General features: G+C 44.6%; 1 protein-coding gene across 5 annotated transcripts; it reads left to right on the forward strand.

Annotated features, from left to right (window-relative positions):
• The first annotated feature begins 1,877 nt into the window (after positions 1–1,877).
• TERB2 (telomere repeat binding bouquet formation protein 2) lies at positions 1,878–18,047 on the forward strand. Of its 5 annotated transcripts, none has more exons than XM_054043077.1 (7): positions 1,878–2,004; positions 8,567–8,657; positions 12,120–12,265; positions 13,804–13,865; positions 14,882–14,967; positions 15,966–16,057; positions 17,803–18,047. In XM_054043077.1, exons 1-7 carry the CDS (start codon positions 1,941–1,943, stop codon positions 17,946–17,948), a joined length of 687 nt encoding a protein of 228 aa, XP_053899052.1. In that variant the 5' UTR covers positions 1,878–1,940; the 3' UTR covers positions 17,949–18,047. The 5 variants fall into 5 exon arrangements, with proteins under 5 accessions (XP_053899052.1, XP_053899053.1, XP_053899055.1 ...); XM_054043078.1 differs by having other exon boundaries at positions 15,969–16,057; XM_054043080.1 differs by having other exon boundaries at positions 12,120–12,148.
• Positions 18,048–18,903: the final 856 nt, after the last annotated feature.

Raw genomic sequence — 18,903 nt, forward strand, 5'->3', positions numbered from 1 at the left:
TGAGCCAGTTTTTTAAACGAACGTAAAAGGACATCTTTTTTTCCAATGGAAACAATCATAAGGGATGAGTGAGGAGCACAGAGGCAGTCAAACCATGGCATGACTAAAATACTGGACAATGAGAAAGATGTTATAGAAAAGAAACAAGTTTACTTGAGGCCTGACCCTATTTTCATTAAAGTCCATAGCAAAACTCCCATAGAGCTCAGTGGGTGCAGATCATAGCACTGACAACTCAGAATTGTAGAGCCCTCTAAAGAAGTGTGGAAATATTGGAGAACATGTGAGAAGTGAAAATGTCCAGATTCCAGAGATCTATGAAGGAGCAGAAGTCTTTGATCTAACTAGCACCACCTGTCAACACATTACAATCTAGTAGTCCTTAACATTCAAGAAGCCCTTACATATAGAGCAGTGCTTTAGGGTAGCAGTTTTATTAAATCTTAATGACAAAGAAATAATTTTCACCCCTAAAATTGCTAGAGGAAGTTAAAGTGGACCCCTAAAATTCTGCCATGAATACTTGGTTTGATACAAGGACATATCTTTAGGAATGGAAAATACTCAGGGCCTGATTGTTCTCTGATTTACAGCAGGCTTACACCAGGGTGAGAGAAGAATGCAGTCCTTACTATAAGTGCTGGACACTTGTATTATATTGTTTTTCAGATTTAAAGTTGAAAACTTATATTACTGACAGCTTTTTTTCCTGGTTAATTGTTGTTGCTCATTAAAGTCATAATGATGATGGGGATGCATCCTTACACACTGCTTTTTTGCATCCTCTTAGAATCTAGAGTTTATATTCACTTTTTTGTTAATGTTAAAAATATTTAGCACTTACTGCAGTTCATCTGAAAGCTGTGTACAGTACTAGTATTCTCTTTTCTGAACGGAGTCTGGCCTGGCTGGACTTGTGAGTTTCCGCCAGGGGGCCATTCTTTAAATAAACTTATAATTTACATTTTCCCAGTTGAGTTTATACATACAGGCTCTCACTGTATAACTTTGCTTGAAAGCCAAGTTGTTTGTTGTCTTTGTTCGACTGATCTCTTGACTATAACGTGTTGCAGTTAATAAACAGAGAAGTTTGCAAAAGAGAAATACAATGAATATGACGCGAGGGGTGAGCGTGTCTGTTTAAGGGCGCTGTGATCAAGCCGCATTATGGACTCTCCGCGGCCCCAGGAGAGGCGGTGGGCGGGGCAGTGCGCCAGGCCCCTCCCCCTACAGCCCAGAGACAGCGGTGAGCGGGGCAGTGCGCCAGGCCCTTCCCCCTACAGCCCGGAGACAGCGGTGAGCGGGGCAGTGCGCCAGGCCCTTCCCCCTACAGCCCGGAGACAGGCGGTGGGCGGGGCAGTGCTCCAGGCCCCGCCCCATACAGCCCGGAGACAGGCGGTGGGCTGGGCAGTGCGCCAGGCCCCTCCCCCTACAGCCCAGAGACAGGCGGTGGGCGGGGCAGTGCGCCAGGCCCCTCCCCCTACAGCCCGGAGACAGGCGGTGGGCGGGGCAGTGTTCCAGGCCCCGCCCCATACAGCCCGGAGACAGGCGGTGGGCGGGGCAGTGTTCCAGGCCCCGCCCCATACAGCCCGGAGACAGGCAGTGGGCGGGGCAGTGCGCCAGGCCCTCCCCCTACAGCCCAGAGACAGCGGTGAGCGGGGCAGTGCGCCAGGCCCTTCCCCCTACAGCCCGGAGACAGGCGGTGGGCGGGGCAGTGCTCCAGGCCCCGCCCCATACAGCCCGGAGACAGGCGGTGGGCGGGGCAGTGTTCCAGGCCCCGCCCCATACAGCCCGGAGACAGGCAGTGGGCGGGGCAGTGCGCCAGGCCCTCCCCCTACAGCCCGGAAACAGGCGGTGGGCGGGACAGTGCTCCAGGCCCCTCCTCCACGCTGTCCGCCAAGCTGAGGGCCGGGAGTTCGCTCTGAGGCGCGGGTGTCGGGATGTTCCGGGGCCGCAGCGCCTGGTTCTCGCAGAGCGTCAGCCGGGAACTCCGCGATTTGTGGGGTGAGGGGGGGGCCCGAGCGGCCAGTTATTCTTGGGCCCTAGGGAGCCCCCCCCGGGGGGGGAACCGCCCGCCCGCGCTCGCCGCCGGTGCGTGCAGGCCCGGCCCTCCTCAGGGGAGCGGGGCAGGGGTGGAGGCTTTGGGGAAGGGATGGAATGGGGACGGGGCACGGGCCTTGGGGAAGAGGCGGGGCAGGGGATGGAGCCTCACGCAGCTTTCTTGCTGCCCTATGCAGCTGCGTACTTTGTGCATGGGTCGGGATGGCACTGGCCACACCCCGCTGACGGGGGCGTGAGGTGGGTGGCGGCAGGGTTGGCAGGTTTGTAGTAATTTTGGTGGTGCCCAGGATGCCCAGAGCCCGCCCCCCCCCAAACTCTGCCCCCACCTGCCTAAGGTTCTGGGAGGGAGTTTAGGTTGGGGGTTCAGGCCCTGGGCAGGGGATTAGGGTGCAGGCTCTGGGATGGGGTAGGGGTATAGGAGGGGGTGAAGGGTGCAGGCTCTGGGAGCAAGTTTGTGTGCAGGCTCTGGGTTGGGGGTGTGGCGTTTACCTGGGGTTCCTGGGGGGCCTCCGCATGCTGCTAACCCCAGGCACTGCCCCTGCAGCTTCCTATTGGCCACAGGGGCGGGACACAGACCCACCCTGCCTAGGGGCTGCAGGGAGGGGCCGGTACCACATGGGGTGAGCAGAGAGGAAGCCACTCAGCTCTGCTGTGCTGCTGGTGGTTGGTGGGGGCCCTGGGCCGTTTTAAATCACCCAGGGGCGGAAAGCGGGGCTGAGGGAGAGACTTGGCCTCAAACATGGCTGGAGCCGGGCCCCGGGCCAGGAATATTCCTGGTGCCCAGGCACCAAGGGCCCAAAAAACTCGCCGCCCATGGGCAGTGGCAAACGTTGCTGAGTGGCCCAGCTGGAGAGGGGGCAGTGTCATACCCTGCTGAGGGTGGAGGCAGGCCCTGCTGAGGGGGGCACAGGCCGGGGGTGGGAAGTCAGTGACGCACCCTGCCCTCGGGGGCTGTGCGGGCGGAAGCGCTCTGGGGCTGACTCGGTCTCGGAGCTGGGGCGCTGGGCAGGTGCCTACTGCCAGAGCAGCCCCCCTCCCCCGGCTGGGCTCTGGCCGTTGTCAGGGCTGAGTGGGCAGCAACGAGTGTCTGGCTAGGGTCACCCACCAGGCACCACATTATGACTCTGCCTGGTCTGCCCTGGGGGGAGCCACCCTCCTTCCCCAGGGCAGCCCACTCCCTCCGCATGGCTCAGGTGGGGTAAAAGGACGCTGAGGGGTCCCTGGCGAGGGGTCCCAGCTGACAGCCCATGTCCTACATGGGGCAGCGGATGGGGAGCGTCACCCCTGGAGCTGCTTCACAAGGGCTGTTCCCAGCTGCAGGCATGGCCCTGTGGGCACCATCACAGCCTGTGTGAGGATGTCTGATACTTAGCACAGGGCCAGCTGGTGATAGTGCTTACTAGCAGCTGCGTGTCCCTGTGCCCCCAGTTTCTGCACCCCAGAACTTCTGTATGGTAGTGCTTTGAGACCATCAGAGCTCATTGGGGACCAGGCTGACCGGCTCCTGGCACAGCCTGCTACAATGGGTAGGAAAATTAACTGTGATCATGGGTCGCTTCAGTCTAACTGACACCTCCATAGACTCCAAGGCCAGAAGGGACCATTGTCATCATCTACTGTAACTTCCTGTGTAAGACAGGCCAGAGAACCTCCCCAAAATAATTCCTTGAGCCACCTCTCTTAGAAAAACATCTATCACAGCCTTTGGTAAATTGTCCTAGTGGTTAATTACTCTCACTTAAAAATTTACACCTTATTTCCAGTCTAGACATGACATGCTGCCAGTACTAAAACATCTTTGGCATTTCTAAATATTATAGATAGCAATATTCTAACTCAAGGTGTTGCATCCAACACAGGAGAGTTCTGTATTAGACCTTGTCTTGACAGATAAAGTGGAACAGATCGCAGAACTAAAAATTAATGGGTGCTTAGGTACACATGATCATAACTTGATCACGTTTGTAAAGTGAAAACAGAATAAAGTCTAGACCACTAATACACACACACATTTGGTGCTTTTAAAAGGGCCGATTTCACAAGGTGAAAACAGTTATGAGCCAAATCAACTGTGAGGAAGAATTTAATCAGAAAAATATGAATAATAATTGGGAATTGTTTAAGAACACTTTATTAGATGCCCGAAAGACCATAATCAAGGAAGAATGCCAAGATGGTTAAAAAAGAGACTTGGTTTAGAGGGGAAGTGAAGACAGCTATAAAAAAATAAAATATAACAAGTGGAAGAAAGGGGAAGATGACAGTAATAATTATAAATCAGAAGCTAGGAATTGTAGAAAATTGATAAGGGAAGCAAAGGGACACCAGGCGAACTCTATGACCGACAGTTAATGTCATTGAGAGTTTTTTAAGTGCACTGTGAACAAAAAGACTCCAAACAATGATACTAGTCCAATACTAGATGGAAATAGTATAATTATCAATAATGATGCAGAAAAGGCAGAAGTGTTCAACAAATATTGGTTCTGTATCTGGGAAAAAAACTGATGATGTCATATCATATGATAGCTCTTTTTCCATTCCATTAGTATTGGAAGAGGATGTTGAATAACAGCTAAGGTTAGACATTTTAAAATTAGCAGGTCCAGTTAACTTGCATCCCAGACTTTTAACAGAGCTGGATGAGGAGCTCACTGGACTGTTAATGTTGATTTTCAATAAGTCTTGAAAGACTTAAGTTCCAGAAGACTGGAAGACAGCTGATATGCCAGTTTTAAAAGGGTAAATGGGATGACTTGGGGATAATTATAGGTCTGTCAGTCTGACATTGATCCCGGACAATATAATGGAGCGACTGATACAGGCTTCACTTAATAAAGAATGAAAAGAGAATAACATAATTAATACTAATCAACATATGTTTATGAAAAATAGAACCTATCAAATGAAGTTGATTTTTAAAGAGATTACAAGGTTAGTTGAAAAAGGTGTTGATGTATATACTTAGACTTCAGTAAAGCATTTGATTTGGTAACAAATGACATTTGATTTAAAAAACTATAATGATATAAAATTAACATGGCACAGATTAACTGGATTAAAAACTAGCTAAATGATAGGTCTCAAAATATAATGGTAAACAGGAAATCATCATTGAGTGGGTGTGTTTCTAGTGGGGTTCTGCGGGGATCTGTTCTTGGCCCTACGCTATTTAACATTTTTATCAATGACCAGGAAGAAAACACAAAATCCTCATTGATAAAGTTTGCAAATGAAACAACGTGAGGGAGTGGTGAATAAGGAAGAGGACAGGTCACTGATATAGAGCAATCTGGATCACTTGGTAAGCTGGGCACAGGCAAACAATATGCATTTTAATACAGCTCCATGTAAACGTATACTGTCACAGTTTCAGGGTAACTGTGCCTGTATTCCCCCCTATCCCCATAGTCCATTCCAGGAGTGACCAGACAGGTCTGTAGTCATTTCCTGGCTCTGGCTAGAGACCCTTGTCCCACTCCTTTCTGATTGGGATTTTAAAGCTGCACAGCTGCCTTACACTGTGACATCCCCAGCAAGTCAGTCTGCCTAACAGCCAGCATCTGTTTGTTGGTTTCTCTCAGGGGGCAATGAACAGTGAGTGTATTGCCAGCATTTACAATTAACACACAGCTCTTTCTAAGCAAGTGTCTTTATTCTTAAGGTAAAAGCATTACAGAAAAAACATATAAAATAATAAATGTACATGCTAAAAGCTTATCACCCATCAGTCTTATGGGGCCCTAGTAGGCCAAAGTCTTTCCAACCCACAAGGGTGGCCCCCGCTTCCCGGGCCAGAAGGTCCTGTCCATTTGCTGGATCAGGTTTTTATACCAAAAGCCTCTTCTTTGTTTAAATCTCTGGAAAACACAGTTTGAAGCAATATTTGCAAATACCCCTGGGGGTGATGCTTCTCTGGAGTTGTTTACAATTCCCAGAGTAATCACCTTCCACTGTTTTTAGTTTCTGGATGAGCTGTGGTAACCCTTCCCGATGGACTAGAACACAATCATACATAAACAATTCATAAATTGAATACAATGGTCCCCAAAGATACTGCATGGGATTGCAATATTTGGCACATACACATCTAGGAACAAAGAATGGAGGCCCTACTTACAGAATGGGGGATTCTATCTTGGGAAGAAGTGACTGTGAAAAAGATTGGGAGGTTGTGATGGATAATGATAATCAGCTGAACATGAATTTCCAGTGTGATGCTGTGGCCAAAAGGCTAATGCAGTCCTTGGATGTATCAATTGGGGAATTTGCAGTAGTACAGAGGTTATTTTACCTCTTACTTGGCACTGTGAAATCACTGCTGGAATACTGTGTCCAGTTCTGGATTCCACAGTTCAAGAAGGATATTGATAAATCGAAGAGGGTTCAGAGAAGAGCCAAGAGAACGATTAATGGATTGTAATACGTGGCTTATAGTGATAGACTCAAGGAGCTCAATCAATTTAGCTTAACAAAGACGGCTAAGGCATAACTTGATTACAGTCTAAGTACCTCCATGGGGAACAAATATTGAAAAGATTGGTTTATTAAATATTTAATCTAGCTGAGAAAGTTATTGTGATAAATGAAGGGCAGGGGGTGGGGGGTCATCAGATCATACCTAGAAACTACTCATTTGACACCCCAGATATGTAAGTAGATCAGGAAATGTCTAGGAAGATGTGATTAGGTTTATCCCTGTTTATTTCTTTATGGCTTATGAACTCTGTGCTAACCCCAAATGCTTTCGTTTTGCTTGTAACCTTTAAGCTGCACTTCAAGAAAACCATTCTTGATGCTTAATTATTGTATTTGCTCTTTTAAATCTAGTAATAGGCTAAGTTTTCAGATGTATTTTCTTTCTTTTTCTTTAATAAAATTTACCTTTTTTAAGAACAGGATTGGATTTTCGTATCCTAAGAGCTTTGTGCAAATGTTGTTTAATTACCTGGTGGCAACAGCTGATTTCCTTTGTTTTCTTTCTCAACTCTTCCCCGGGGGAATGAAAGGGCTTGAGGGTACCCTACAGGGAGGAATTCCCAAGTTCTTCCTGGGTTTTCAAAGGGGTTTTTGCACTTGGGTGGTGGCAGAATCTACCCATCCAAGGTCAGAGAGAATCTGTGACCTTGGGAGTTTAATACAAGCCTGGAATGGCCAGTATTAATTTTTAGAATCCTTGTGGGCCCCCACCTTCTGCACTCAAAGTGCCAGAGTGGGGAATCAGCCTTGACAGTTATTATGCGATTTAGTGGCCTGAAGTTGAAGCTGGGCAAATTCAGACTGGAAATAAGACCTACGTTCTTAACAGTGAGGGTAATTAACCATTGGAACAATGTGCCAAGAATCATGGTGAATTCTTCATACCTGGCAACTTTTAAATCAAAATTGGATGTTTTTGTAAAAGAGTGAACTAGGAATTATTTTGGGGAAGTTCTGCGGCCTGTGTTATACAAGAGAGCAAACAATGGTCCCTTCTGGCCTTAATTCATAGATTTTAATCTCTTGTTTCAAAGTGGGGTAGGTCAAAGTGCAATATGGAACTTTTAGTGCACAGCAGCGGAGTCCACATGGACACTTAGTGTGTGGCAGGCTAGTGCTTGCTGTGATCAAAGCAGGGCTTTGGAGCGGAGCCCGGAGCTGGAGCGCGGAGCAGTGGAACTGCAGGTTTTTGCCGGGAGCTGGAGCGGAGCCGGAGCACAGCTCCAAAGCCCTGGATCTAAGTGTTTGTGTGGACAAGCCCAAAGTTAGAGCAGGTTGCTGGCCAGCTCTAAAAGAGGGAGGGGGAAATGTGTCTGCAAGTCACCTTTCCTTGTGCCTTCCATTTCTGCCCTGAGGAGGGCTCATTCAGACTGTGAACCAAACTCCTGCTCTCCAAGTACACCAGAAACAGCCTTATTGTAAACTTCACTTGGCAGGGGCTGTTTTACTCTTGTGAGTTCCAGTGTGAGCCATTGGGGAAGTAGAATAGGGAATGAATGCAAGATTGTTGTCAAGGGAGAATGATTGATCAGGGCAGTTACAATGTGTATAAGTTCCCAAGAACTGAATGAACTCTTTTATATGCCACAGAATAAGAAAGTGATGGGTTAGGAAAATATGCCTTGGTCCTAAGGCCTTGAAGGTCTCCAAATACATTTTTTAAATAGTTTGAGAACTCAAAATATTGCATTTTGGAGATTTTGTAAACATTTCAAATGGCCGAACAATGGAGAAGATAAATTGTAGTAGGATTGCATTAGGCTGAGTAGGATTGATGCAGGAATTATTGGGTGAAGTTCTCTGGCCTGTGTTATGCAGGAGGTCAGACTAGATGATAATAACGATCCCTCTGGCCTTCACCCCTAGTCATAGATTTTTAGACTTGAACTGTCAGGTAAAAAGCAGAAGTTCATATTTTGTTCCTTAGGACTGGAGACATTGACCTCCACAAATATAAAGGTGTTCTGAATATACTGGGGGTAATAATCCTAAACCAAGAGTGCCATATGCGCTCTTTTTTTTGCAGTGGCTGAAGGAGGCGTGATTTCAACTCATCATGGTGCTGATTACCTGTTCAGCAGTGATGCTTCACACCCTGATACACAGAGGTACACTTTGTAGGTTTGACTCTTGTAGCTGTTTGGCTGTGTTCTCATCTGTGGAGTGTTTGTGGATATGCCCTGACCCTAATCACCCCTCCCCTGCTTCTCTAAAAGTGCCTTCAGCTAACAGAATTCTCCTTCCTTTTCCTGTTTTTGTTATGGATTATGAGAATTCCCTTACCATAGTTTTGGAAATATTGTGCATCCTGCCTCTGTTAGAGCTCTGAGAGTATATATCGTATACATCTAACCTTTTGAGTTTTTCATCTGTGCAATTAATTATATACAAAACATAATGCAATACAAACATTATTAACATTAATGAGTGTGTTAAATAACCATCTAAATATTTAATGGCAGTAAATTAAAAACACAGATGGAATTTTTAAAAGTGCTCAACTCTATTCCCATTGAATTACTTCAAAGGGGGCAGTGTTAGGCTAATACTGAGCATTTCTGAAAATCACAACCACAATAAACTGTAGGTAAGATGTCTTGGACAAGATATGTAAGGCTCATAGCAAACCACTTTGGCCTTCCCTATATGCAAAAGTTGTACAGCTTTAACTAGTACAGCTAAAGTGACACAACTTAAAGGTGCTTATACTGCATAGCTTATTCCTGTAAGGTAAGGGGAAAAAGCTATACCAGTAGAAGGCACCTATATATCAGTATAACTGCATTCATAATAGGGGTTGTACTTGTATTGCTATTTTGGTTTAAAAATATATATCACTCCCCTAATCAAAATAGTTATGCTGATACAAAATGTGTGTGTAGACCTGGCCTTTGTTAATAAAAACTTAAATGCAAAAAAGGAAAGTAGTTTAATTTTCCAAACCAGCATTAATTCTACAGTTAAATGAAATGTTTTCTGCTGTTATGCTCTCCCAGCTGGTTTTGTAGCAGTTAGCTGACAACCTCAAATCCCAGAGTGTTGCTGACTTCGTCGCTGAGGTATAAGAACGTAATCAAAACAAGAGACATAGAAAATTCAGTCTTTATAAACAAGGTGGGAGAAAAAAAATCAATACTTTCCAAATGGAAAACAGCCAAATTGCTAGGGAAAGAAATTTTACTTTCAGTCTGCTAAGTTATTACAAACAAAGGAAAGGAAAGGAAATACAAAAAACAAAAGAGGGCTTGACAGTGGGTTTTTTTTAAAGAAGAGTTGCAAAGCTTAAAATGAAGAAAAGACTGTAAAAGATCCTCAATCATGAAGTGAATATTTGTATAGATCAGTGGTTCTCAACCTATTTATCATTATGGCCTGCAGGTTGAGAACCACAGTGTCACCTGTCCAAAAACTCCCTACAGTCCCCTATGCCCAGCGCCCCCCCACCCAGAGACCCTTCCACAGAGTGGGGCCAGGAGCACAACCCTGGGCACGGCAGCTGGACCCGTGGACCCACCATGTGTGGCCAGCAACTGGACCCTGCAACCTGGACCCAGGGACCCTGCCAAGTGGAGCTAGGCATTCGGGACCCCTGGCCAGGAGCAGAGCAACCGGTGTGGACCGGCAGCCAGGATCCCGAGGTATGGGGCCAGGAGCTGAGCCCCATTTAAAACCTGGGGGTGTTGCAGCACCCCTGCAAACCTCTAGTTCCCAATGTGCTCTACTCATGCTCCACAAACTTGCCCAGAGACCCCCACTCCTACACCCTGCCCCCCTCTGGCAATCGCCTGCCCCCTGCTGGCAGGAGTGCTCCTGCAGGCTGCTGGACACTGTCTCCCCCTCAGCCAGCCCACCCCTTGCCAGACCAGAGCAACACATTTTGAATTTATTTTAGCACACAGCTGGGCCACAGCTGTGTGCTAATTGGTCCGCATGCGGGCGAGCTGTGGACCGCTGGTATAGATTAAATGTCAGCTAAATACATTTTACAGATGACACAGGGAATTGTCAATGTTCTGTTAACTTTAGCCATATGTACCACCTTCTCCTATTAATCAGGATAACGGGAATTCAACATGTTATTACCTAAAAACTTTCCCTTTTCTGCTTAGTTTTTATGACATCACTGGCTTCAGTTCTGAAGTAACACCCCATTGTGTACTATGATGATACTACTGCCACAGAAGGCTTTGGAGCATGGTGCTGGCCAACAGGTCACCAAACATTAAGTGCAGGTTTTTGTCAATACTTTGTGGCTTTGAAACAATGTAAAGATATTCACTTCTATTCAAAGGACTTGAACCATTTCTTTAACCGTTTGCACAGCCATGCCATTTAGTATATAAAATACATATTTACCTGATCTGTGGGCTCTGCCTCCTTGCTTCAGTGGGTTGGTGAGGCTGATGTGGCCTTTTTTTCCTTGCTGATTGGGGCCTTTTCCTTACTAGCCACGCACCATAAAGCAAATATATTATTTTCTTTACCAAACTCAAGCTAACTTTAATTCTGTCATTTCATAACTATCCCTACACCTTTGCAGGCATTTACCAGTCAAGTTATGAGCTAAGGATTTGTTTTCCCCAGCTGATAACACTGTAACCCTCTGACAGAACTATGCCAATTATTACCTGTCTGGCATAGTTATATGTAGTTCCGCTTGCATCAACTGTCAGGAAAAATGCACAACCCTGAAGTCAGGACTTGACAGATAGTGAAAGAGAAAATGCTTTTCATATAATTTGTTTCAAAATAAAAATGTATCTGTAATATCAGTTTCCATGCACTATATATTTAATTAATGATTTTGGATGTAAAACATGCTCTATATCGGGGTGGCCAACCTGTGGCTCCAGAGTCACATGCGGCTCTTCAGAAGTTAATATGCGGCTCCTTGTATAGGCACCGACTCCCGACAACTTTCCAATGTGCCTGGGGGAGCTCATTGCTCAACCCCTGGCTCTGCCACAGGCCCTGCCCCCACTCCACCCCTTCCCGCCCCCTCCCCTGAGCCTGCCGGTCCCTCGCTCCTCCCCCAGAGCCTCCTGCATGCCACAAAACAGGTGATTGGGAGGTGTGGGGGGAGAGGGGAACGCGCTGATCGGTGGGGCTGCTGGTGGGTGGGAGGCGCTGGGAGCGGGCCTAATGGGGGGCTGCTGACGTATTACAGTGGCTTTTTGGCAATGTACATTGGTTCTTTCTCAGACTCAGGTTGGCCACCCCGCTCTCTATTTTTTGTGACAGCTTTATATTAACTTTTGAAATATTAATATTTACAACAATTGAAACAATTTAAAGTAGGTCAGTTGCATGACAGTATTCTTATTTATTATTTGACTTATCATAGTGCATAGCAGCCCCAGTTGCAGACTAGGATCCCATTGTGCTAGGCACCATACACAAACAGAACAAAAAGACAGTCTCTGCACTAAAGAGTTTACAATCCCTTTAAACTCATTAGTCACTGTGTCCAGCCTTGGTACACTCTAGGGTTAAATTGATCATTCAAATAATTATGATTTGTTTTTTTCACATTTCTTTTTTATAAAAGCTTTTTCTGTTTTTTTTTTTCTTTCTTCTAGAATACACCAGAGCCTAGATTATATAGAGGGTAAAGCTACAATTTTTCATTCTTGTTATCTCTCTGCAAATGCAAGTGCCAGCTCTGAAATGAAACAGACAGTGGCTTTGGGTCACTTCATCCTTCCCCCTGCCTGTGTACAAGAAGGTTAGGAAAAATATAGAGCATTTAGCATACAGTTTAATCATTGTTTTAAAACCGAGACTGTTGGTGATGTTTAACATACGTGGTCAAATTACAGTGACCTCAGTCTGGGTGTACTGGGGGAGAAGGGGCATAGGGAGTGTCCCAGGACTGGAGGCATCCACAGTTCTGCAGTGCAGGTAGATCTGAATCTACTGCTGCTCGTGGTGCTTACCCCTCTACTAGGTGCAGGTCTAGGCTGGCAGTGTGAGTGAGATCATGCCCATCTCACTCACAAATGCTGCTGCTCCATGAGCTGCCCCCAGTCAGGGCATGTGACATTACACAGGTATTGCTTTGCTAATATGTTTGGCCATTTGTTTCCTAGCAGATGAGTGGATTGGAGTCACCTATGAGTTTGGGATCCTGCAGTTTCCGGTATCTTGACAGTTGATGTGGGGCTGGGCAAAAAGCTCTTCCCTTCCTTTCTCCCCATTTCTCTCTCCTCTCTCCCCTCCCCCCCCCCCGCCTGCTACTCTCCACAAACCTGATTGGTTGGGGGGGGGGGGGGAATGCCATTCCAACCCCACCTTTTTCTCTCCTCCCTGCTACTCTTCACAAACCTGGTAGGCAGAGCAGAGTGCCTCTCCAAAACAAGGACACAGAATTAACTCTGACCCTTGGGAGTCCAAAAGATTAAAAACAGGAAGAATAGGGATGGCATATTGTGTATCAAAATTAGGAATTAATATGTCTAAAAGAATATCCGATTGTGTAGCTGTCATGACAGCTGAACTGGTGGCGATAATGCTAGTGTTAAACTGGATCTGGAGTATGCACCCAGCAGCGGCAGTTGTTTTTTCAGACTCGATATTAAGCCTTATGGTAATAAGAAAGGATGCCTCCATATGTAGAAGTTATCTAATCAATTAAGGGGAGAATATAAATCCCTAGGTATTTAGGAATTATAGTTGGTGATGGCTATGGACTAGCCAGTCAAGTCTGCTATGCCATGTAAAAGAAAAAAAAGAGGGACCCCCCGGGAGGGTTTGAGTGAATGAGCAGATGGGGGACCAACCTGGGAAGATTCAGACAGGAAACAGGAAGAAGCAGAGAGCAGGAACCCTGAGCTATGGGAGACAGGGAGCTGTTTGGAGGGGAGCCAGCTTGTAAAAGGGGACTCTTATAAGTGCTCAGCCTGGACCTGACAGAACAGCTGAGCCCATGCGACAGGACCCATTATTTTGAGCTCATACCGCACACCAGCCTCAGAGAGCATGGACAGGGTGGACTGATCCAAAGGCGGGGACAGATTGCATTGGCATGGGGCAGAGTCACTGCAAGTCTAGCCAGGAGTGGGAGGCCTGTTTTGCTGTTTACTGTGCGGAGACAAAGGAGTCTGTGTAACCACTGCTAGAGATCCTGACCTAGGTACCAATCAGTGGTCATTACAGTTTTGTTTCACACTTGGTTAAAGATCATCTCTGCTAGCTGACTGATTTTTGCTGGACAGATACCACTGTGTAATACTTTTGACATTAATTTATTTTTATTCACTACAGAAATTAGAAGAAAACTTGGTAGTTTTATATGGGAGCAGATGAATGATTCCCTGATGGAACAGGTAAGGTTGTACTAAATGCACATCGGGGTGAAATCCTGTCCCATTGAAATCAATGGCAAAACTTTGCCTGACTTCAGTGGAGGCAGGATTTCATTCCAGGGCTTCAAGTTAAACAGTGGATCAAATGTTTTTGGCTTTTGGGATTTAATTGTGATAATCAAGATGTCTACTACTGCCTTTGGCCTACTGTGTATCCCCCTTCTACTGCATGGTATCCAGGAAGCAATCATTCAGAACTTGCAGGAAATGGAGTTGCAGAGGGATTCACTACCATCACCAGAAAACAATGTCCGTATTCTTAAAAATAATGAAATGGATTGAGAAAAGCCAACAATGATATAAAGCACTCAACCCACAGAAGCAGGTTACAAAGCTTTTGTGCTTTCTCTGGTTACTGCTGGCTGGGTTGGGTAGCTTAATGGTAGTCCTTTGTACTACTATGCCAAAAATTTGGGTTCAGATCTCTTGCTCCCCAGGCAAATTACTGCTATGCAAGAATCTCCTCCTGCCAGAGGCTAAGATTTCTGGACAACATGATCAACACAAGCTGCCTTATATTGCAAAGTTTGATTTTAGTGTTAAAATCCTAAGTAGTAAAAGCTTAGCCCAGCTGAAGGACCTTTCACTGTCCTGTGTCCGCAGCTGAGATAAATGGGTCTGGACTTGATAACAGTCCCAAAGTAAATTCTAGATAGGAAGTAAGGGCTGTAGATGGCAGTTACAGTAAAGGAATCACACAGCTGTGTGATTATTTCCCCCTTGAGGTGAACCCCAGTCCACTCTGTAGGGCAAGGTTAGACTGTTTTGTTTCCACTTCAGTTTTGGTGTTTGTGCGATTTTTAAAGTTTGTTTTGTGTGTGTGTGTGCATGCATGTGTAAAATTTGCATTTGATAGTGCCTATCGTGGAATGGCAGAAAATTGAAAATGATAGTTATCAGAGGAACTTTCCTTTGCTTCCTTATCAAGTCAGAAGGGGCTGTATGCATTTAATCAAAATGTATGTTGACATCCACAGCTTGATGAATTAACACCAGTTGAAATAAAGACTAGCATAAAAGAGGATGAGCAAAGAATAAAGGGCAAAAAAGACCTGGATGGAAGGTATTTTCTTTATTTCCATGTTAGGATTGCTTAGGTCCTGCTGTTTAGGCACATGAGCATATAACACAAGGGTGGCCGAATTTACTGATCTTCCGAGCCGCATACGATAATCTTCAGAAGTTCGAGAGCCGGGTGCACCTGCTTGGGGCTTCTGCCCTGTGGCAGAGTGGTGGGGCTTCCACCCTGTGGGAGGTGCCTGCTGGTGCTCAGGGCTTCAGCAAGAGCCGGGCTGAAGCCCTGAGCCACGGCAGGCACCTCCTGTGGGGCTGAAGCCCTTAGCCCCACCACCCCGCTGCAAAGTAGAAGCCCTGATCTCCTCCTTCCAGTCTGGTAGGTGGAGAATGGGGAGGCATGGGGGGCTCCGCGAGCCGCACTTTAGCCGCAGTTTGGCCACACCTGGTATAACATATCAATTGATCGATAACTCTGAATCCTAATGATTACAGTGTAAATCTCAACCATAATTATTTTGCTGTTGATCATTTTAGCAGGAACATCCAGCTAATGTATTTATCTCAGGATCCCAAACTGTATTCCACTTGTTCCCAACTGTGCCCTGCCTACTTGTCAAAACCTTCAACTTCCTCTCCTGTCAACTTCTGCACTGTGGTTATATGTTCAATACAAAAATCTGCAGTGTAATGAAAATTGAAGATGGAAGGCCAGATTGAAATAAAATGAACCTGGTATCAAAATAAATAAGACAATGGATTCTGTACCCATTGTATTATTTATTTCCATATTTAATTCAATAAAAACCTTCATTTGTGAATTTAGCAGAGGTTGCTGCAGAATTTCCATCTTGCCAAACTGGACTTCTTCAGAAATGAGGGGCTCTTGCTGGTGGAATTTAGGCCCTTAGCCTTGACTATAGATTGGCAGGGAAGGGAAAATTTGAAATTCCCACGAATAGCCGAATCCAGTAACACAGCCATTCCTGAAAGCAAGCTTTAAAAAGTAAACGAAAGAAGCAAAAATAACACTTTTTTTCTCTATAGCAGTAAAGAAAAAAGAGTATCAAAAACACCAGTGGGAGGGAAACTTGCATACTGTCCACTTCAGGATTATCCAGTGAACAACATGGTGACAGGTAAAGATTAATATAGGTGAACTTTCTGCCAAATGGAACAAATGCAAACAATGTTATGGGTGATCCTGATAAAGATTGGCCTATTCTATGCCCTGTTCATGCTTGATTTCTTTATAATGCAGGCAGAAAATCATGCAGTGTGTCTTTTCTGTGCAAATTCTATACAATCAATATTCATGCAATTCCGCATCTATTCCTAGTGAGATGTCCTTCTCACCATGTGAACTTTCTAACAGTTGGGTTCAACAAAGGGTATAGTTTTCACTGAAATTGATTTGATATTTGTTTTTGATGAATCCAGGTTGTCCCCTATTTATCACTTTAATTTCTCTACGTGTTTGCAAGTATCAAAAGTGATGCTGTATTAACATTTCTAGCAGTTTATCAGATGTTGCATCAAAGTTAAAATGACTGTCTAGTACAGAGGTCGGCAACCTGCGGCAAGTGTGCCAAAGGCGGCACGTGGGCTGATTTTTAGTGGCATACTGCTGCCAGCCAGGGTCCCGGCCGCTGGCCCCGCTCAGCCTGCTGCCGGTCTGGTATTCCATCTGCCATCCGCGCTGCTGGTCTGGCATGCAAAACCTTTTACTGGCACGCAAAACCTTAAATTAATGGAGACTTGGCACGCCACTTCCCAAAGGTTGCTGACCCCTGGTCTAGTAACTCCCTGGATCCACTTTTTCCCCTACTAAAAATAGGAGCTGTATTTGCCATTTTTTTTTTTTTTTTTACCCTTTGGGAGCTCACCTGTGCTTCTGATACTCCATCTAGTTTCATGAGTACTTTAGGGTTTGTCATTAGATGCTGATGATAAGAGAAAGTTCACATTATCTAGGTATCCTTCTAGAGGATGTGTTATGGCTGACCCTTTTCTTAGTTGATCATTATGAGAGATTCCTGAATCTGGTAAGTGCAGTATGGGGTTCTATTACAATATTTTTCATGTATTAATTATTTTCAGTATAATTCACCTACTGTGAAATTCACCCCTGTGCAGAGGGCCAACCCTATGGGCAACTTAAATTCTATTTTGAAGGCTTAAGCAGGACTAAAGTGATACATAGGCTTGGTCCTGTCTTTTCTGCACAGAAATGAATTTCTATCCTAGTAGACAAGTTCATTCCCACACTATACTAAGCCTATGTCTACATTGCCCAACAGTTTGGCCTATGGGGATATGAATAGCAGTGCATACCAGTGCTGCACTGTAGCACTCCTGTGTGAATGCAGCAGATGCAAACTAAAAGGTTCCTAGCTTGCATTAACATAGTACTCTTCAAACAAGACTACATTAATGCATAGGAACCATTCAGTGTGCACCCTATGGGGTAGAGAGAAGGATTGTCCAAGGACATCACTCCCAGTATAAAGATTCTTTCTCTCCAATTTGCACCAGTGAAAAAGCCTTTCTTTAACTTGTGTGCATACTATTAATGATTTGATAACATTTGCAATCCTGTGCTTGCTTTCCCTGGGGAAATGATGGCAGAGCTTCAGGAGCTGCATGTATTTCCCAACAAAGTGTTCTTCTCTGAAATATATTATATAATATTTGATGTAATCTCACTGAAAATAGTAATAAAGTACCAGGCATTTCTGTGTTTGTGAAACTTTGTCTGTGATTCTCCCCCACCCCATATCAACAATATTTTGTGGATATTCATTCCACACTCCAGAAAGTCCAGTAAAAAAGACTGGCCCGGGTGCTGTAGTTTCTGTAGTGTTTATACATTTTCACTTTGTAGGTTATGTCTCTTCTAGTGAGATGAAGAAATACCTTGGGGAACTACATGACTTCATTCCTGGCACTTCAGGTTACTCGGTATATTGGATTAAAAATGAAATGGACATTTTCTCTGATGTGAAAAATAAATTGAAAAGAAAACTATAAATGACATTTAAATTGTTTGTATCAAAACATAACTTGGCTTTGCTAAAACATTGCTAAATATACATATGTCCGTTTAATAACATCCCATATTTAGCATTATATATGTCCTTGTTTTCTCTCTTTGTGTTGGTTGATGGTTACTTTAAATAGCGCTGTCATGGTACTTACAGGTTTTTTTTAGTTCAGTGACTGGAGGACTGAATTCTGAGTTGAATTTCTTTGTATCATTTTTGGCCCAGGCTAACTTATTATATTGACTACATCTGGGTGTGCCTTATAATTTTTTGGATACTCATTATATTTTAACAACTGGTTACATTTGCTGTAAACAGCTTCAACTACTTAAAATTTATTTCATATTAAAATTACATATAAGGTTTCATCAAATAATTGCAAGATGTTTGCAATTTTTCGGGTAACAGACTTTGATTTCAATATGACTTCTTGAGCAGAGATTTTATTCTCACATGGCTACATGCAAAATACTCCCCAGGGTGATTCTGACTGTTAGTAAAGCAGGTGTTAGTAAAAGTAATGTAAAAGTATAATTAGGCAGTCCAAAGAAGAATTTGAAGAGCAACTAGCAAAAGACTCAGAAACTAACAGCAATTTTTTTTTAAGTACATCAGAAGCAGAAAGCCTGCCAAACAATCAGTGGAGTCGCTGGATGATAGAGATGCTAAAGGAGCACTCAAGGAAGACAAGGCCATTGCAGAGAAGTTAAATGAATTTGTTGCATTGGTCTATAGAGGATGAAGGAGATTCCTACACCAGAGCCATTCTTTTTAGGTGATACATCTGAGGAACTGTCCCAGATTGAGGTGTCAGTAGAGGAGGTTTTGGAACAAATAGATAAATTAAACAGTAATAAGTTACTATCATTTAAATCAGCTTCTGTACCAGATGACTGGAGGATAGCTAACGTGATGCCAATTTTTAAAAATGGCTCCAGAGG

This window comes from Malaclemys terrapin, chromosome 10 (genome assembly GCF_027887155.1).
Source record: "Malaclemys terrapin pileata isolate rMalTer1 chromosome 10, rMalTer1.hap1, whole genome shotgun sequence".
Lineage (NCBI taxonomy): Eukaryota > Metazoa > Chordata > Testudines > Emydidae > Malaclemys > Malaclemys terrapin.